Source organism: Cyclopterus lumpus, chromosome 24, assembly GCF_009769545.1.
Source record: "Cyclopterus lumpus isolate fCycLum1 chromosome 24, fCycLum1.pri, whole genome shotgun sequence".
NCBI classification, from domain to species: Eukaryota; Metazoa; Chordata; class Actinopteri; order Perciformes; family Cyclopteridae; genus Cyclopterus; species Cyclopterus lumpus.
The window spans coordinates 3,348,446-3,370,262 of NC_046989.1; the positions used below are offsets into that span (position 1 = coordinate 3,348,446).

Genomic DNA, 21,817 nt, shown 5'->3' on the forward strand with positions numbered 1-21,817 from the left:
CAGGGTTCAACATTAATGGGTCAGAAGTCTAAATTACTCAAATAACAACCAAAAGGAACGTGGATTCATTGCGTTTATTCTTTATTTGAGTAAATTACATTCACGTTATATGAATGCTCATAAACGTTGTCTCTACATTCCGTTGTGCAACTCTCCACAGAAATGAGGATGAAGTGAGACGACTCACTCTTCAGCGTCTTCCATCGTCGGCTCCGGGAAAAACAACCTCACTGGGCAAGCAGGGCAATCTTTATTGAGTCCTAAGCGGATCATATTGTCATTAATATGACGCGGTAACATTGTGCCTTTTCAAGACATGAAATGCCAACGTCGTTTAAAAAAAAAAAGATTTGGAAAGGAGCGGTGATGAGCCCTCTGGGTTTTTAAATAAGCGCCGGATGTCATTTCCATCCGGCTGCTTTAATACAATTATTATTGGTTTTTTTGGGGTTTTTTTCATAGCGAGTTGCTCAACGCCCTGTTGATGTAAGTGGAAGCTAGAGAGTTTAGGGCTTAGAGTGAAGTCGAAACCACCAGGGGGTGACTCCTTCGGTTGTATAGAAGTCTATGCTTCATGTGATAAAGCTGCATTCTCTCTCCTGACCACCAGGGGGTGACTCCTCCGGTTGTATAGAAGTCTATGCGTCATGTGTTAAAGCTGCATTCTCTCCACTGACCACCAGGGGGCGACCTTCATGTGATAAAGCTGCATTCTCTCCACTGACCACCAGGGGGCGACTCCTCTGGTTGTATAGAAGTCTATGCGTCATGTGTTAAAGCTGCATTCTCTCCACTGACCACCAGGGGGCGACTCCTCTGGTTGTATAGAAGTCTATGCGTCATGTGTTAAAGCTGCATTCTCTCCACTGACCACCAGGGGGCGACTCCTCTGGTTGTATAGAAGTCTATGCGTCATGTGTTAAAGCTGCATTCTCTCCACTGACCACCAGGGGGTGACTCCTCTGGTTGTATAGAAGTCTATGCTTCATGTGTTAAAGCTGCATTCTCTCTACTGACCACCAGGGGGCGACTCCTCTGGTTGTATAGAAGTCTATGCTTCATGTGTTAAAGCTGCATTCTCTCTACTGACCACCAGGGGGCGACTCCTCTGGTTGTATAGAAGTCTATATAAAATTACTCTACTTCTCTTGATTTATTCCCTCGGTAAATATTGTCAATACAATACAGCATGATGGTTCATTTAGTAAATGATGTTCCATTTAAAGTCAAACAGACCATAACGCGTGATATGCTTTAGGGCGGGGCTACACGGTGATTGACAGGTTGCTGCCATAGACTTTTACGGTGTTTCTACGTCACTCCTGCGCATTCCAAATACGAGGGCCGTAATCCAAGATGGCGACGGCGACTACGTCCACTTCTTCCAAACAGTCTGGTGTAAACACGACGAGGCGGCGTCGCCACGTTTAGCCGCGTCTCATTTAGCCGCTTTTTAAAAAAAAAAAAATGTTTTAATTTTTTTAAAGACACATTAAACCCCCTAAATTCAAATGTACAGACGTATTTAAATAAATGCCATCGCTGTCGAGAGGAGGGAACGCTGACTCACTGGTTGCTGCTGCACTCCATCGTCTCACCATGTTACAGGAGATATGGGATATGATGTAACACCTGCTGTAATCACATTAAACTGGCAGCCAATTGAAATGCATCTACTGGTTGGAGTGTGTTTTTAAAAAAAAAAAGTTTTTTCACTATTGCTGGAAAATATTTCTGTATTTAATTGTCGCTCCCTCGTTGAAATGAAAATAAATGGTCTCTGAAGGTCGTGGAAAAACAACACAACTGGTAGCCGTGGCGCCCGCGGCGTCGTGATTTTTTATTTATTTTTTTCCGAAGCGGGGTTGACTCGACTGATCCGGGATCGGGCCGCGACGTGTCCGGCGAAGCGCGCCACGAGGCCGGAGGGCTTTGAACTTCCTCTTCCCCCTTTCTTCAGGGATTGTTTAGCGCCGGTAAACACGGCTAGTTCAGCCAGCTGTCTGCTCGCTCTCCTCCCTTTTTAAAAAAAAAAAAAAGTATATTTCATTTGATTCAGAAAGTGTCTTTTTCTTTTTCTCCGCGTGTGTTTTATTTCCTTCTTTCCTCCCCTGCTGCGTTCGCGTCGCACACTGCGCGTTAATCTCTCGTTTGGCTTCCATTCTCTGGTTTTTATTCCCCCCTTCGCTCGTATAAATAGACCCAAACGCTGTCCAACGTTTGCCCTCTTTTCTTTATTTATTATTTATTTTATATACTTTGAGTAGGGGTTTATCGCTCCCATGAGACTCCAGAGGAAACCCGGGGGGAAAGCGATTTAAATTAATTATCTGCACAGCGGCGTACAAATAGCTCGGAGGTAGACAGACTTCTGCTTTTTTTATTTTATTTTTAGCGACATTTCTCCGCCCCCCCCCCAAAAAAAAAATACTGCATGAATTTGATTGAATTACAGGTCTTGGAAGAGTTTGGACTAAACTTTGAAGTCACGATAGACTCCGTTTGAGACTCGATGTGTAAAGAATCGCCCTGAAGACTTCAGACTTGTTCTGACCGAGTCTCGACTCGCGTCTTTTTCTTCGTAGCATTTATTCCTGCTCATCCCCGAACTGAAGGCAGCAGCTCCCACGATGTTCATGTTTTACGTGTCATGTCTAACGACGTTACGTTCACTAAAGACGTCTCATCTCTCACGCGGTTTGTTTCAGCCTTTTTTTTTTCCCGACAGACGAGAATCTTTTTTTTTTCTTTTTTCTCTCTCTGCATTTTGTTTATAAAACTGGATAATACTTTTTAATCTCTTGGGATCAACCCGCACAAGTGGCGGGACAGAATGTTCCTCAGCGCCCGCGAGAGCTTAAGCGAGGACGCCGGGAGCCGGACGCTGTAATACTTAAAAAAAAGGTCGCAAAGAAAACAAACAGAAATCAGAATTCATCTTTTTTTTTTTTGTTAATCGTCAAGGAACTGTGAGACGGTGCAGGCCGGCAGCTGTTGGCCCTCTTTGCTCTCGCCGGTCTGCGCAGCTGCGTACGCCGCCGAAAAACAAGCGGCGGCGTACGCAGGCGAGCGGCCGGAAGTCGTCGTGCAGACTAGAGGACGTCCCCACAAAAAAACCTTGCAACTGACCAGGCTGTCAACGCGCGCGCGTGTGTGTACACACACACTGGCTGGTTCTGTTCGCCACGAGACAAACACACCAGGTGTCGAGTGGAGGAGTCGGCAGGCAAATCGACGGCTCTATAAAACGGGCGATTTAAAGGTGTTTTTTCTAAAGAAAGTGCGATTTTCGCCGACTTTGAGAGATCCCTGAGCGGGAATGAACCCCAAACACTATGATGTGCGTTAGCGTTAGCGTTGGACAGATGCTCACATGAGGCTCCTGTTCTTTCACTGGTTTTCCTTAAAGCCGTTTCACATCTTCGGGAATAAAACTTCTCCACCCGGACTGCCGGCGGTTGCGGTGAAGTGAAAACAACTGGAGCCAGACAGATGTGGACGTTTACACGTTTTACGTCTGCAGGCCGCGCTGTTTACGCCGCAAAACCACAACACATAAACAATCGAGTCGAGAGTGAGATTGAACCATTTCACCTTTTTCCATTCAGTCTCTTTATCGTTAATATCAAATCAAGCGATGTGATGATCTGTGGGGAAATAAAATACAAAACACGAGCAGGAATATGTTCTTTCTTTCTCTTGCCTCTAACGACTCATCTGGGGGAGAGACACATGTTTGTTTGTTTGTTTGTTTGTTGTGCAGCTCTCTGCATGTGGTGCTGATGCTGAGCGGGCTCCCTGAGCCAGAAAAGAAGAGGAAAAAAAAAAAGCCGATCTGGAGGCTGAAGACCAATCAGTGCGCCATCCACCATCCTCTCTCTCCCTCTCTCCCTCTCTCCCTCTCTCCCTCTCTCCCTCTCTCTCTCTCTCTCTCTCTCTCCCTCTCTCTCCCTCTCTCTCTCTCCCTCTCTCCCCCCTGCAAAGCACCCGCCGCCGCACTTGTCCGCTCGCAGTCTCCCTCGGCGGACTCTTCCTCTCCCTCTTCCTCTTCCTCCTCGCCTCCTCCACAGGAAGATGGTGCCGTGCCCCGCGCGTCCCGCTCGCTCACCGAAGGCGTCGCTCGCCGGCTCGCTGCGGGGCTTTTGAACTCACCATGCCGGGTTACGCGAGGTTCCTGTTCGTGCTGCTGTGCCTCGTCCTGCTCGCGGAGTGCAGGAGACACAAGAGCAGGAGGAAGCGGTGGTCCGGGCCGACGGAGACGCACAAGCCCGGCACGTAAGTACCGAACGAGACGCTGTCCATTGACCTCTGACCCCCCCTCCCCGTTTTTAGGAGATCCTCACCGGGACACGCGTGCACCACCAGCGGGGAAGCGTCACTTTTTATCCGGCGCACATTTTACGCACGACTCGTGTGCAACAATTAACACTCACATGAGTTTTGACTTCCAAGAACAACATATTGCATGCATTCTGCACATGGCTTAAAAACTGCTTATTTCCCCCCCCCCTTCCCTCTCTCATGTGAGGGATTTATTTACATATTTTTTATTTATGGGAACTGTAGAAAACAGATGCTGCTCGTCCTTCCTTTTCCTCGACGTGCCGCGTGCTCTTCATCTGTATGATGACTGGCAACGGGATCAAACGGCCCTCAGCAGCAGCCGTAGTCCTCGTGTGATGTGCATGCATTTATAATCTTTTCATCGTCGTCATAGTTGCACTTTTGTGGTGCCAACCCATAATGCCCAAAACCCCCAAAAATATGTAATCTACTAACACAAAATTACTCATTCAAAGAAAATCTATTTTTTCTCAATTAATGTAATGTTAATAAAGGGATACTAAGAAGAGGAGGAATACAATTGACCCTGAGGTAAATCAGCTATACCTAAACAATACTAATATTAATGCTCTGAGGCTACACAAAATTATATTATTAATTGTATTGTATTAATTGTATTGTCGATTTTTCTGTTTCACCACCAAAAACCTTTTTTTTTTTACTACAAAACGAAAGAAAATGTATTTCAATTCATTTCAATTCATTAGAAAACCCCCAATACTCAAGATTGTAAAAAGAAAATCAGTCTGATGATATTTGTGTTCTTCCTCTTTGCCAAAGATCTTCATTAAAAACACATCAACGAGGCTCTCTGTTGCTGTGGGTGACATTTTCCTTAATTTCCACAAACACACACACTAGTTTATTTTGACTCTCTCACACACACACACCATCCTGCTGCTGCAAACACTCCCGAGAGCACTTAAAGTGGATTCATCCGCCGCTGAAAGTAGTCCCCCGATAAATGCACCGGTTCCTCCTGTTTGATTAAAAGCTACAAACCCTCATGGCACCTCTCTGCTCTGTCTGCTCGCCAGCCCTCTGTCCAAGAAGGTCGCGGATGGAACCAAATCCAAAAAGGTGAAGACCAGCCACCTCCTGCGCATCGACGACCACGACTTCACCATGAGGCCGGCCTTCGCAGGTGAGCCCCGTGAGCTTTAGGGGACGATGCGATCATGTCGGGGGCAACGTGAGAATTAGTTGCTGTTGTGTCTTTAAGGAAGAGCAACAGAGAGAGTAGGGTTCAACTAAAAGGTGAAGCAGGCGGCATTCTCCGGTTCTGCCGAGTAAAGCCAGTCTAAAAACCTGCATTCTCTCCACTGACCACCAGGGGGCGACTCCTCTGGTTGTATAGAAGTCTATGCTTCATGTGTTAAAGCTGCATTCTCTCTACTGACCTCCAGGGGGCGACTCCTCTGGTTGTATAGAAGTCTATGCTTCATGTGTTAAAGCTGCATTCTCTCTACTGACCACCAGGTGGCGTCTCCTCTGGTTGTATAGAAGTCTATGCGTCATGTGTTAAAGCTGCATTCTCTCCACTGACCACCAGTGTGCCACTCCTCTGGTTGTATAGAAGTCTATGCTTCATGTGTTAAAGCTGCATTCTCTCTCCTGACCACCAGGGGACGACTCCTCTGGTTGTATAGAAGTCTATGCTTCATGTGTTAAAGCTGCATTCTCTCTCCTGACCACCAGGGGGCGACTCCTCTGGTTGTATAGAAGTCTATGCTTCATGTGTTAAAGCTGCATTCTCTCCACTGACCACCAGGGTGCCACTCCTCTGGTTGTATAGAAGTCTATGCTTCATGTGTTGAAGCTGCATTCTCTCTCCTGACCACCAGGGGGCGACTCCTCTGGTTGTATAGAAGTCTATATAAATGACTCTACTTCTCTTGATGTATTCCCTCAGTAAACATTGTAAACATTAGTTTTGTCTCAATCTCTAGTTTCAAGTCTTCTTCAATACAGCGTGATGTTCATTTAGTAAATTATGGTCATTTAGAGTCAAACAGACCATAAAGAAGAGGATGCTTTAGGGGCGGGGCTACAAGGCGATTGACAGGTCTCTACCAGAGACGTATACGGCATGTCTACGTCACTCCTCCTCAGTACAAATAATAATATAAATGTGTAATATCGGTTGCGAAAAAAACCAACATGGCGACGTCCGTAATCCGAGATGGCGACGGCAACGAAATCGCCGAACTCAAGGTTTTCAAAACGGCGGCCCACAAACCAACAGGGGGTGACGTCACGACGACTCCTCCCACTTCTTGTATGCCGCCTGCGGCGTGAAGTGAATGTGGACGCCACGCTGAGCAGGGAGAGCAGCTTTATTTTCGCCCCACTTCTTCTCTTCCGTTCTGCTCACAAAACCCCAAAGAGCTCAGAAATAGCTCTCGGCCTGGAGGAAGCAGAGAAAGCAGGATCTGCTACCCTGTAAACGCACTCTGACACGGAGATGAGCAGATGTCGACCTCCCAGAGAAACCTCGTCCTCTCCGAGGCCGTTGTATCTCTCACCTCCGGTTGTTTGTATCTTCTACTCACCAGCAGACGAGGGAAGAGCAGGTCAAAACGTAGTAAAGTTAAACGTTGCTGTGGGAGCCTCGTATCTGATCTGAGTTGAAGTCTCGTGTGTCTCCGAGTACGAGGTGTTGTTTGTGGTCATGATACGTTACTACATTACAGTCCAGCAACACGTCTACATGTTGTTGACCACCAGGGGGCGTCTCCTCTGGTTGTATAGAAGTCTATGCTTCATGTGTTAAAGCTGCATTCTCTCTCCTGACCACCAGGGGGTGACTCCTCTGGTTGTATAGAAGTCTATGCTTCATGTGTTAAAGCTGCATTCTCTCTCCTGACCACCAGGGGGCGACTCCTCTGGTTGTATAGAAGTCTATGCTTCATGTGTTAAAGCTGCATTCTCTCTCCTGACCACCAGGGGGGTGACTCCTCTGGTTGTATAGAAGTCTATGCTTCATGTGTTAAAGCTGCATTCTCTCTCCTGACCACCAGGGGGTGACTCCTCTGGTTGTATAGAAGTCTATGCTTCATGTGTTAAAGCTGCATTCTCTCTCCTGACCACCAGGGGGTGACTCCTCTGGTTGTATAGAAGTCTATGCTTCATGTGTTAAAGCTGCATTCTCTCTCCTGACCACCAGGGGGGTGACTCCTCTGGTTGTATAGAAGTCTATGCTTCATGTGTTAAAGCTGCATTCTCTCTCCTGACCACCAGGGGGCGACTCCTCTGGTTGTATAGAAGTCTATATAAATGACTCTACTTCTCTTGATTTATTCCCTCAGTAAACATTGTAAACATTAGTTTTTGGTCTCAATCTCTAGTTTCAAGTCTTCTTCAATACAGCGTGATGTTCATTTAGTAAATTATTAAAACTCGACTTTCCCACTTAAATTACCAAATAGTTCAAGAATACATAACATAATAAATACATAAAAGTAGCCAGATAAATATATTATATAACGGACGAAAATAAATGTTTTTTCTATATATGTACTTAAGTAAGAATAACGTAAGTTCGCTGCATTCGAACTACACTGTGACAAGTACCATTTACTCTTTTATTGTACTACTGTATTGTACCCGTGACGGGGTAACTGTAATTTGCCGTGTGCATTTTGGGGAGGCAATTAAAAATAAGAAACTTGTTTGTAGAACCAAAGAGTTCCATTCTTTGATATTTAGCATGTTTAAACACAGGAGGAGCTAAATGAAAACGTCCCGATTTTTAGACTGGAAGAAGAAAGTGAAGCAGGTGAAGGTGGTCTGTAAGGAGGAGGAGGAGGAGGAGGAGGAGGAGGAGGAGGACATGGCTGCAGAAGGAGCGACTGCAGCTGCTGATGAAAGCCTCTTACACGGCGGTTATCGAGAGCCACCCGGGGGCCGTCGGCGTCAGTTCATTGTCCAAAAAGTGCGCAATAAACCGCTTTATTGTGATAGGAAATGTTCATCGAGTCTCCTGCGATGCCTCAGGAGAGCAACTGTCGGCTAGGTCCATGCTATCGGTTGAATAAAGTTCATTTAAAAAGTGCTCCCAGTGCTGCCTGCCTCTGGGTTTTAAAGACAAACATCCGATGAGCCGGATGGATCCGTCACATTTGCATTAAAGAGAGGCAGCAAAGCTTTTTCCTCCTTGTTTCTGAGGGGCCCCCGACACCAAAACGCATTCCTTTTCACTTTCTCCTTTTAGCTGCACCGGCGTAGCGTCTAATGCCGTCTAATCCAGCCGGGGTAAACCAACAGTGGATTTACAGTCGCTATAATCCATGAAAAGAGGAGCGGTCCAGCATCATTAAGTGGAATGGATAGGTGGGGTATTTCCTCCCTCTGTTCCACAATTCAGCCACTGAGTTACTTAACAAATGACACAAAGTGCAGCTGTAAGTAGAGATGTTTTCCTTTCTGTAAAAGCTTTTAGAAGATTAGTTTATGTTTCAGGATCAGCTGTGTTGTCTGCGATGAGGATGACGATGGGCAGATTTATATATATCTATATATATACAAATAAAACGCTGATTCCGTGTGTAATCTATCCATCCACAGAGAGTTTTGGTTTTATGTGTCGGAGATGTCTGAGCCCTGTACTTAACATACAGACCTGATATTTATCTTGTAATATCCTGAACAGAATACCCACTGAATACAGAAATATTTCTTTAAACGCTGCAGCGGAAAATAAATAATATTTGTTATGATATTTTATGCTTTTATTACTGGGAATTAAGTTACAAAGCCTACGATGCAAAATTTAATTTCAATTTCAATTTTAAGTAAAAAGGAATACAAATTCTATTTATGTACTTACTTATTTACTAATTTATTGATTTACTAATTTATTGATGTATTTACTTACTTATTTACTAATGTATTTATTTACTTACTAATTTACTTATTTATTTATTTACTAATTTATTTATGTATTTACTTACTTATTTACAAATGTATTTATCTATTTATTTATTTACTTACTAATTTACTAATTTATTTATTTACAATCGTTTTTATGTATTTACTTACTTATTTACTAATTTATTGATGTATTTACTTACTTATTTACTAATGTATTTATTTACTTATTAATTTACTTATTTATTTATTTACTAATTTATTTATGTATTTACTTACTTATTTACAAATGTATTTATCTATTTATTTATTTACTTACTAATTTACTAATTTATTTATTTACAATTGTTTTTATGTATTTACTTACTTATTTCCTAATTTATTTATTTACGGATTTATAAACCTGAACACATAAAACCCAAAACTACTCTGGGAGTTGGCTTGTAGGGATTTGACTAATTTGTTAGAGAGCATGTGCCACTAAATCAGAGTCAGAAAGGAAAAGGGCCTTCGGGGGTCTGTCCAGTCGACCCGTCCCGGCATTAAATATTCTGTATAAATTGTTGGTCAAATTACCCCAAAAATTGATGTCACACACTGCAAACTTCCAGCAAAGGGGTACTGCTGTCTGGGGTAATGTATTATGTATTATGGGGAAATTAAGACGACGCTGCCAAGTGTGGTCTGCTGTGAGCCCATCGGGGAGGTACAGCTCGTTTACTCCACAGGCGTCCATAGCCCTGCTTGGTGTGTGTGTGTGTGTGTGTGGGGGGGGGGACTGGCCCTTATTATTTCTTTATTTTTATTCTTGCTTAAAAAGTTGAATTAGTTTATTAGAGAGCAGAAAAACGGGATGAAAAACTCCCTTCAAGAGGGAAATATTTCCCTACTTTAGACCTTTTTAATATGCTTGAACATCTGCTGGTATCAAAATAAAAAGCCCCCCGTCCCTAACACTGAAATCCTGTATTTCTCACATTAACGTTAATTATATGTAAGTGTAACTTTCTCAATTACACACATTATGAAAATTTCACCCACGGGGACGAACGAAAAGTCTAAAACACACAAATAATTGGCTTTCAATTTAAAAAGATTCGGTGGCTGGATGAATGAATCCCCCACATGCAGCTGATGAACTTCACGTCACGGTGTAAATGCGTCCGGATTGTGTGTCTCTGGAAACCATCGTGCTGCATCTATACTCTGTGTTGTTGTTGTTGTTGTTGTTGTTGCGGTGAAGGGGTCAAGACCTCCTGCTTCATGCCCCAGGGCACGGGGGGGGGGGGGGGGTCGGCAGGAGGCGCCGGCAGGAGGAGGAAAAAAAAAAAAGCATGATCGGCTGAGCGTTCTCTGTGACTCATTCGTGGGCCTCATCTGGTGATCGGCGACGTGGAATAATTCGCTGATGCTGTCGGCTGAAAATAGAAAAACGGAAATCTTCTGGCAAAAAAAAAAAAAAAAAAAAAACCTACATGCAGGACATTTCATGTGAGCCTGATTGTCCAAACACACACACACACACACACACACACACACACACACACACACACGCGCGCCTCAGTTTTTCAGCCTCAATTTTTCAGCCTCAATTTTGAAGCCAACATTTGGAACATCGTAGCGCAGAGAGCAAGACCGTCTGATCTACGGGAACATTCACATCTTCGCCGCCCCCCCTCCTCTGGGCGGACATTTTCTTTTCCCGTGTCCTCGCGGCGCTGTTCAGCTCCGATGTTTTTTTTGTTTTTTTTTACGAGCTGTGGCCTCCCGTGATCCAAAATAATCACAGAGCAATGTCGCTCCACGAGCTTTGCTGATCCAGGCTTTTTGTCGTTGGGGGTCCACTGAGGGGCAACGACGTCAACAGGAGCTCGAATCCGGCTCGTGACACCCGGCATATGGCGCGAGTCAGAGCGGGGAGGACACTCTGCCGACAGCTGGGACCGGGCACGAGTTGATATCCCCTCTTCCAGGTAGCAGCTTTGCTGTTTGCCGGTTGCGTAACGCTGGCACCCTCGCCTGCTGCTCAGATTAATACTACAGCCGGCCCACGGGCCTCTAAATACACTCACGACACGAGGGTGTGTGTGAATCACGACGATGCGCTTCCATTTTACTGTAAACACACACCGACCCGGCCACAAGTCGCTTTAAGTGGAAGCCGTTTTTTAACGACATAACCGACGACCACGAGAGCTCGAGGAGACGCAAAGCCGTGATCGCGACAAGAAATAATAACAGCGGATGGTTGTCAGCACCGTGGGATTTTGGGGGGGGAAAACAATGGTTTTGTATTTTAAAAGCTGTCAAAAGGGGGTTCCGCAAGGTTCTAGACTGGGTCCCCTATTGTTCACGGTTTATATTAAGTTACGGTCACATTGACGCACAGAAGCAGTTTTTCAGTACGCTCAGTAAAAGGCGGATTATCGAGGCTGTCTCCTTGTCCTATATCACTTCCTTATTAAATTGACTAAAGTACAAAGTGAAATAAAACCGCTTGTCAGTTTTTGTGGAACATTTAAAAAATAACGATTGCAAAGTAAATGTAACAGTTGTACCTGTTTGTTTTCTCATTCATTTTTTTGTGTGTAATTTTACTCTGACATCATTGAAATTGAGGGCGTGACCTCAATTGTTTTCCGAGATATTTAAATAAAAGTTGCGTGGACGAACGTGGTTTTGGGTCTCACAGAATTGTCCAATATAATTATTTTGTCGGGAAATATATATTTATTTTTCAATCTACCAGATTCTGATAATATTAAAATAAACTGTGTGCCAAGTCTCCACAGTAATAGGCACCTTTGCTGATGCCAGTGGGTCCTACAGTCCTGTACTTTTGAGATCTGACATGTTCTGCATGTGTTTGATATGTTCCTGCAGGTCCAGCTGTGCCCGTCGGAGTGGATGTTCAGGTGGAGAGCTTGGACAGCATATCGGAGGTCGACATGGTAAGTGGCTTATTATGCGGTACACTACACACAGGGAGGTTGAGGGGGGAGGGGGGGGGGCACAAATAATGTAGGTGCTGTAATCTGACAGCCGAAAAAGAAGTCGAGAACTAGATACACTCTTAGAAATAAGGGTACAAAACAGATTAGAGAAGACTTGAGAAGTGTTTGATTAGGTTCCAGGTGAAAGCCTTGGAATATGAAAGGGTTCTCGGTAGAACCTTCTGGTTGATCTCTAGATTAAAACCTTGGATAACAAATGATCTTCTTGTTAGCACTCTTAGGAGGTGGAAAGGTTATAGAAGATACCTCCAGAAAGGGGTTCTTGGTGGAACCATTACACCATAGAAGGGTTGTCTGTAAAAACATAGTAGGTTCTGGGTGGAACCTTTCATAGATGGTTTTAGGTAATACCCTTTATGTTGGATTCTAGGTAGGACCCCCACAATGGTTGCAGGTGGCACAGGAACTAAAAAAGGGTTCTCCTATGGGGGCAAGCCAAGGAACTCTACATGGTTTAGGTTTACATGTTGTTAAATATAAATGTATTACTATTTATACTCCTTCATGACCGTAAACTTAATATGTTTTGGGGACTAAACAAGACATTTGAAGACATCATGGAAACTCTGATTATCCGACATGTTATAGACAAAACAACTAATCGAGAAAACGAATCGCCAGATTAATCAGAAAATAAAAATAATAGTTAGTTGCGGCTTTAATTGTTTTTAGAATAGATTCTTGTCGTGGGCGTAAAAATGAAAGACAAAGGATTATTCTCTATTCTCTTGAAAGCGAAAGCAAACAACAAATCTCAAAGCAATGAGATTACGGGAGAAGTCGACGTATGATGTAATCATCAACGCTACTATTTTGGTGGATTATGTTACTGGTGGTAAAAAGGGGGGGGCGGTGGGGGGTTCCCTATAGCCAACGCAGCTAATAAGGCAGGAACCCTCTTCATTACCAGCATGAGAATGAACACACAAGCACGACGACGAAGATTATGGCGACTCGCGTCTCCTCAATCCAATTCTTCTTCTTTTTTTTTTGATTGGACTCACGAGATCAGAGCCCGAAACGTAGTTCACGGTAATCCGTTGTCCTTTATCGGATATATCCGTGTTTGGCTTCCCCGCGCTTCGCACCGACAGACGAAATGTAACCTTTCGGGTTATCGTCATTTAGCTGTTGTTTTCAGTTGGATTATCAGAATCAGATTATGAGAGCTCAATGGTAGGAATTGTTTATTCCCCCCCCCCCCCCCCCCCCCCCCCCCCCCCCCCCCCCCCCCCCCCCCGAGTAATGTAATTAAATCAACCTTCTGTTCTGGAACCCGAAAATTGGATCCGAAAACCGGTCGTCCTGATGTTGTGTAAGCTTCCCGTTAGCACAGGACGACCAAGGATTACATTTAATTTGTATCCCAGTGTGTATTTAATTGTTTTGGAGCAGAAGGGTGGGGGTGGATGGGGGGGGGGGGGGGGGGGGGGGTATGAATGTTTCCAGACAACGGCTGCTCCTAATGACATTATGTCATATCACAAAGCTGCAGGATGCAGTCACGCAGCAAACAATCCTCTGTTTCATTTAGAGGTTGACGGGTTTTTGCAAAACACGAGATTTTAGAAAGGACATAGCGCCGGTCTACATTTCTCATGAAAAGACCCAAACCGACAATCTGTCATTGGTTCACATGGGAAACATCTCATGAAACCTCATAGTTTTAAAATCCATCGGCGGCCGACAAGACCGACTTCAAGTTACGTTAGCTCTGCACTTCAATGATTAACTTCTACATACATTCACCGTAGACATTAACGTATAAGAAAGAAAGGATGCGTTCACATGCAGTGCACGCTGCAGCACTTGAGAGCAAAGGGTGCATTGTGTTGCTTGTTAATTAAACTTTTAATTTAAAGGATTATGCAACAGGGGGTCGCCCAGTTTTCAAGATTCAAGATATTTTTATTGTCACATGCAGAGTTAACAGACAGTTAATCCGTACAATACAAGTCTTACTTTGCTTTACTTTACACAGACACATAACACATTTTTTTTAAAGTAGTGCATTTATTGTGCAAAAACAATTCTCCGTGGGGGGGGGCGGGACCTCTGTCGTAATGCCTGCATAGCAACAGGGGTTGGAGGCCAGAAGACACGGGTAATCTATGACCAATGGAAGCTGTGGATTGCGTTTCGTTAACATATGTCGAGCACCTCTCTAGACGTGTGTGTTTAGTCATAAGAAATCCATATAATCCAGCGGCTGTAATCCCAGAGGAAGAGAGTGGAGTAGTGAGACTTAATCCAGAGGCTGTTTTCTGTGTCCCCCCCCTCCCTCAGGACTTCACCATGACCCTGTATCTGAGGCACTACTGGAAGGATGAGAGGCTGGCCTTCCCGAGCACCACCAACAAGAGCATGACCTTCGACGGGCGCCTGGTGAAGAAGATCTGGGTGCCCGACGTGTTCTTCGTCCACTCCAAGAGGTCCTTCATCCACGACACCACCACCGACAACATCATGCTGCGGGTGTTCCCCGACGGCCACGTCCTGTACAGCCTGAGGTGAAGAACACATGTACACACACACACACACACACACACACACACACACACACACACACACACACACAGATATCTGTCATCTCAGGGCTTTTTCTCACACCAACCAAATGCGACTTGGCAGGCCTTGTTGCAGCATGCACAGAGCTGGTGATGTTTACACTCCCCCCCCCCCCCCCCCCCCCCCCCCCCCCCCCCCCCCCCCCCCCCCCCCCCCCCCCCCCCCCCCCCCCCCCCCCTCCCCCCCAGGGTTACAGTTACAGCTGCGTGCAACATGGATTTCAGTCGCTTCCCTTTGGACTCGCAGACGTGCACGCTGGAGCTGGAGAGTTGTAAGTACTCCGCACCACTTCTCTCTTGATGTATTCCCTCAGTAAACATTGTAAACATTAGTTTTTGGTCTCAATCTCTATTTTCAAGTCTTCTTCAATACGGCGTGATGTTCATTTAGTAAATTATGGACATTTAGAGTCAAACAGACCATAAAGCAGAGTGTGCTTTAGGGGGCGGTGCTACAAGGTGATTGACAGAGACGTCGTCCTCCGTATTCCAAGTGTAGTCACTTCTGTTCACTGGTTGCAAAAAAACAAGATGGCGACGACCAAAAACGCCAAATTAGAGGCTTCGAAACGTCAAATTAAAAATAAATGATGTGAAAATGTACAGTGGAATATGAATAAAACACACAAACAATAATAATAAATAATAATATATAATAAAGAGTATGTTAAAATAAGTATTTTATGATGTCATTGGTTGCAGGAAATCCTCACATTAAGCCTGCGTCCGTCCCACTAGCTGATACTGACCCTCCATTCTGTCCTTCAGATGCGTACACGGACGAAGACCTGATGCTGTACTGGAAAAGCGGCGACGAGTCCCTGAGCACCGACGACAGGATTTCTCTGTCTCAGTTCCTCATCCAGAAGTTCCACACCAGCTCCCGGCTGGCTTTCTACAGCAGCACAGGTAGACGGGCGAAAACGACGCTCGAATTTACAATGGAAGTCTTTCCACGAGTGCCGACCGCTCCTACAGAAGCTCTAAAGGCTCGCTGTGTGGCCAATTAGTGTGAAGTAACTTGATGAAGTGGTTATTATAAACCAAAACCTCACGGAAATGGCCCTGTGTTGTCGGGAGGCAATAAGTACCTCAATGGCCCTGTGTTGTCGGGAGGCAATAAGTACCTCAATGGCCCTGTGTTGTCGGGAGGCAATAAGTACCTCAATGGCCCTGTGTTGTCGGGAGGCAATAAGTACCTCAATGGCCCTGTGTTGTCGGGAGGCAATAAGTACCTCAATGGCCCTGTGTTGTCGGGAGGCAATAAGTACCTCAATGGCCCTGTGTTGTCGGGAGGCAATAAGTACCTCAATTGCCCTGTGTTGTCGGGAGGCAATAAGTACCTCAATGGCCCTGTGTTGTCGGGAGGCAATAATGTACTAATACCATAAATATTTCAGTTGTGTGCTGCAAATTCGTGTTTTAAGCGACGTATAACCAAGTCGGAGAACACAGGGGCTCCTCGCCGCTGACGGGTTATTCAGACCCTCGTGTTAAAGGGTCTGAAGTAATTGGGTTGGAACCTCAAAGAGGCGAGACTTAAATTAAGATGAAGTTCTTTAATCTCTTCTTATTTTTTCACGTTTTAATTTGTAAAATTGATTTATTTTTTTCTCGCGATTCGTGCATCCTCTCACTTTTCTAAAGGACAATACTTTGCCTTTTTGGACTCGATCTCCATTCTGCTCTTTTTCTTTGACTCAAGTGGTCTGAACCTTTTAGTGCCGAGACGCTACGCTAACAGCTAGTGGCTAACACCTAGCGGCTAACAGCGCTAATAATGTTCCACAACGCTGAGTGACAGACGGTTACTGACAGGACAATGGAGCAGGACTGAGATATTTTATTCTTCGGTGCAGGGAATTACAGGCTGAATATACATTGTCATACCTCAGCGCCGGTGACTTCTGCGGCCGGAGGCATTATTATTAGTTTATCCATATTTGTATCTCGGGGAAACGCCTTGACAGAATTTCTTCACATTTGGTACAAACGTCCACCGGGACTTCAAGGTTGAACTGACTTGTTTTTGGAGGTTCAAAGGTCACTGTGACCTCACGTCCGTCCCATTCTCGTGGTATCCCGGGACCACCTGAGGCAAATCTCTTCAAATACGGTGCAAAAGTGCACCTGGACTCAAGCAGTTGGTGGTCATTTCATAAAACACTCAAGAAGTAATTAGGCTTATTACGACAATTTAAATGCCCCTTTATTATAATAATAATAATAATAATAATAATACATTTATTTATATAGCACTTTTAAAAACAGAGTTTACAAAGTGCTCTACATATAAGCAAGGTAAAAACATAACATCAATACAAGTAAACATTTCAGAAAATACATGAGGCAATGAACACAATCTGTTAGAGACCAGGACTGGAGTCATGTGATGCCGTCTGTTAGAGACCAGGACTGGAGTCACGTGATGCCGTCTGTTAGAGACCAGGACTGGAGTCACGTGATGCCGTCTGTTAGAGGCCAGGACTGGAGTCACGTGATGCCGTCTGTTAGAGGCCAGGACTGGAGTCATGTGAAGCCGTCTGTTAGAGGCCAGGACTGGAGTCACGTGAAGCCGTCTGTTAGAGGCCAGGACTGGAGTCACGTGATGCCGTCTGTTAGAGGCCAGGACTGGAGTCACGTGATGTCGTCTGTTAGAGGCCAGGACTGGAGTCACGTCAAGCCGTCTGTTAGAGGCCAGGACTGGAGTCACGTGATGCCGTCTGTTAGAGGCCAGGACTGGAGTCACGTGAAGCCGTCTGTTAGAGGCCAGGACTGGAGTCACGTGATGCCGTCTGTTAGAGGCCAGGACTGGAGTCACGTGATGCCGTCTGTTAGAGGCCAGGACTGGAGTCACGTGAAGCCGTCTGTTAGAGGCCAGGACTGGAGTCACGTGAAGCCGTCTGTTAGAGGCCAGGACTGGAGTCACGTGATGCCGTCTGTTAGAGGCCAGGACTGGAGTCACGTGATGCCGTCTGTTAGAGGCCAGGACTGGAGTCACGTGATGCCGTCTGTTAGAGGCCAGGACTGGAGTCACGTGATGCCGCCTGTTAGAGGCCAGGACTGGAGTCACGTGAAGCCGTCTGTTAGAGGCCAGGACTGGAGTCACGTGATGCCGTCTGTTAGAGACCAGGACTGGAGTCATGTGATGCCGTCTGTTAGAGGCCAGGACTGGAGTCACGTGATGCCGTCTGTTAGAGGCCAGGACTGGAGTCACGTGATGCCGTCTGTTAGAGGCCAGGACTGGAGTCACGTGAAGCCGTCTATTAGAGGCCAGGACTGGAGTCACGTGATGCCGTCTGTTAGAGGCCAGGACTGGAGTCATGTGATGTCGTCTGTTAGAGGCCAGGACTGGAGTCACGTGAAGCCGTCTGTTAGAGGCCAGGACTGGAGTCATGTGATGCCGTCTGTTAGAGGCCAGGACTGGAGTCATGTGATACCGTCTGTTAGAGGCCAGGACTGGAGTCATGTGATGCCGTCTATTAGAGGCCAGGACTGGAGTCACATGATGCCGTCTGTTAGAGGCCAGGACTGGAGTCACGTGATGCCGTCTATTAGAGGCCAGGACTGGAGTCATGTGATGCCGTCTGTTAGAGGCCAGGACTGGAGTCATGTGATGCCGTCTATTAGAGGCCAGGACTGGAGTCACGTGATGCCGTCTGTTAGAGGCCAGGACTGGAGTCATGTGATGTCGTCTGTTAGAGGCCAGGACTGGAGTCACGTGATGTCGTCTGTTAGAGGCCAGGACTGGAGTCACGTGATGCCGTCTGTTAGAGGCCAGGACTGGAGTCACGTGATGCCGTCTGTTAGAACGGCATCACTGTTAATAAAGTGATGAACTGACATTTTTGGACAGACATGGATGTAAACTGCAACGGAGGCAAACAACCTCGCGGTTCTAATTTTAGTTTACATAAGTTCTAATGATAGTTTAAATTGTCAAAATCCAATAACGGATGTCTTTTTTTTAAAACTTCGTCAGTAACCAGGACATTGCGTCTCTAAAGAAAACAGTGCTATTAAAGGAACGACATAGTCGCATATATTAATTATATTAATAAATATATAAAAGCTGAAAGCTTCTACTGAGTGAAGCTTTCAAAAGCTCTGAAAATAATTGTTTGGCTTTGCCCACTGAGGTTTTACCCGGTGAGATTAGCACGAGGATCCAGAGAAAAGCCGTTCCTCTGAGAAATGTTTTTTTTTTTTTTGCAACTCAGAAACTAGAGCACTAACGTGAAAAAGAAAACACCTTTTTTTTGGGGGGTGGGGGGGGTGGGGGGGCTATTTCTCATATTTCCCTCACATTGTTATTTGCGAGCTTACCTTTTTTGCACCGCTGTCATAAATGTCGTTATCCAATGCTTCCAAACGTTCACGGTGTTCTGCTTCTTGCCCCCTTGTCTCCAGGCTGGTACAACCGTCTGTACATCAACTTCACCCTCCGGCGTCACATCTTCTTTTTCCTGCTGCAGACCTACTTCCCCGCCACTCTGATGGTCATGCTGTCCTGGGTGTCCTTCTGGATCGACCGCAGGGCCGTCCCCGCCCGGGTCTCATTAGGTAACGCGGTGTTAACAGTGTAATGTGTAATGCGGTGACCTAGTTAGCGTAGCGGATGCCCCCCCCCACCCCCAGAGGTCAGGACGCGGTTAGCCTAGCGTAGCACAAAGACCGTAAGTCTCCGTATGAATCAAACGCTCGTGAATCCTCTTCCCGTTTCACACGAGCTCGTCTCTTTCTCTGCGCTTTCAGGCATTACCACGGTGCTCACCATGTCCACCATCATCACCGGCGTCAACGCCTCCATGCCCAGGGTGTCCTACATCAAAGCCGTGGACATTTACCTCTGGGTCAGTTTCGTCTTCGTCTTCCTCTCCGTGCTCGAGTACGCCGCCGTCAACTACCTGACGACGGTGAGGGACGGGAAAGACCGCAAGCTCCGGGAAAAAGCCAGGCAACAGGTACCTTTTTAAAAAAAAATAATAATAATAAACGCCGTACGTCTCCCAAAACGGTGCCTTCGACTTCTCATACGACCCCCCTCCCCGATTCCTTTTTCCTCTCTTCCGACCCAGTCGCAGTCCCAGACGCTCCCCTGCTCCTGCGGCATGTCCCACGCCAGGACCATGATGCTGGACGGCACGTACAGCGAGGCGGACGCCAACAGCCTGGCGGGGTACACTCGGGCCTCCGTGGGGGCCGAGGATTCGTCGGAGAAACAGGAGCGGATGGTGGTGCACCTCTCCATGGACAACGAGCCCGCGGGGACCAAGAAGAAGGGCCTCCGCGGCTTCCGCATCATCCAGAACACCCACGCCATCGACACCTACTCTCGCATGATCTTCCCCGGCGCCTACATCCTGTTCAACCTGGTGTACTGGTGTGTGTACTGCTGAGCCGTGTGCGTTGGAGACCAAAAAAAAAAAAAAAAGGACCAAAAACTATTGACCTTAGAAGAGAGAGAGATGTACAGATGTTGTTTTTTTGTTTTTTTTTATTCTGCATGTTCGAGCGGAGCAACGGGGGTTTTCGACGGGATGGAAAAAAAAGTATATCGGATGCTTTTGGGTGTGAAGTATCTCAAAACTCTGGATGTCATCGCTGGACTGGACCACTTACATGATTATATCACAGGCTCATTCTTACCCTCAATCAGTGTGCGAAATCCGTACGCAGTGTACAAGATTTAATGGATGCAAGCCACGGCAACCAGGCTGCACACACATCAGTCAGTAATCAGCCAATATCGATAAAACCACTCGCACAACTACGCAACTACACAACTTCGCCTCTCTCTCTCTCTCTCTCTAACCCGACACTCAGACGTTGGACCTCGGCCTCTTCTAGTTGCCGTCCTGGTATCCGACAAGAGAAGAGACATTTTCCTGCTTTAATCCGGGTGCTTTACAAAAAGGTACTGGATCTAATGTGTCCAAAGGGGGTCCGTTTGGGTCCACAAGACGGACTGGCTTTGCGGTTCTGGCTGTCTGCGTCTTGCCACCTTTTAGTTATTCCTATTTCTGGATAAATGTTTAGCAGTTTGAATAATGAAAACTGGGCATTAGTAAGCTTTTAAAAAGGTATTGAAGTGACAATTTAAAGAGACAAAAAATTGTGCCGGGCGAACATCGATTACATTAAGTAGAGACGGCTGATGTGACCTCCAGCCTTCCAAGTTTCTCATTTTAACCAGTCAGTAGTATTATTCATTGATAATTACTTTCTTTAATATAATATCACCCTGTGGGGAATAATAAGATAATAAAAAAATACAGCTTTGGGCACTGGGTCCTCATTTGACGCTGTCAAATTGAAACGAGCTCCGTGTAGAGACGTCAAAGCAGTTGGAAGCACTTCCATTTAAAACCAGAGGTGTAGTCCTTCAGCTCAGGGTCCAGCGGGGCCTCCGCCTTGGAGGGAAGGGGGGCACGGGAGAACCAGGACCAGGACTGAGCCGGGCAGACTTTCAGATCTTGGTCCTGTAAAATGAGAGGTTTTCTGGAGAGACTCTGGCGCTCGGAAAAACACTTTTGTGACGATGAATTGAAAGTTCCCACCAATGTTTCTCTGCAATCACTGAACATTGAAGTTTTAATTAAATGGCTTTATAATGTTTGTTTTTTTACAATGTGGAGAGAAATGGTAATTCACAGGTCTGGAACAAGACTCCGAATCCTGAATAATGCAAAGCATGAATATTTCATCACCCCTATGAAGTTCAAGCCATTGTGTTCGCTGACAGTCGGCCATGTACACAACCGGCAGAGAAAATGAGCGACATTAATGTGTTTTTTTGACAAAGTTTCGCTCTCCCGAGAAACATCAGTTGTCAGGTGTCGTGACTTTATTGCGTTGCGGAGCTTTTTAGGGTTGTCAAGAAAGCTTTGCCCATCTTTCCACTTGAAGTTGGATGGTTAGGTCAGAGCCCCCCCCCCACCCCCCCGTGAAGACTTCCCTAAACACCCCCTCTCTCTTCTCTAAAAACATCTTTCTTCGAGATAAAAACACGTCAAAAACAAT

General features: G+C 45.8%; 1 protein-coding gene across 1 annotated transcript; it reads left to right on the top strand.

The window, feature by feature from the left end:
- Positions 1-1,191: 1,191 nt before the first annotated feature.
- Positions 1,192-20,228, top strand: LOC117727434 (gamma-aminobutyric acid receptor subunit rho-2-like). The gene is made up of 9 exons (XM_034527740.1): positions 1,192-4,275; positions 5,382-5,488; positions 12,097-12,164; positions 14,514-14,737; positions 14,984-15,066; positions 15,563-15,703; positions 19,205-19,357; positions 19,550-19,758; positions 19,873-20,228. Exons 1-9 carry the CDS (start codon positions 4,154-4,156, stop codon positions 20,191-20,193), a joined length of 1,428 nt encoding a protein of 475 aa, XP_034383631.1. The 5' UTR covers positions 1,192-4,153; the 3' UTR covers positions 20,194-20,228.
- The last annotated feature ends 1,589 nt before the right edge of the window (positions 20,229-21,817 follow it).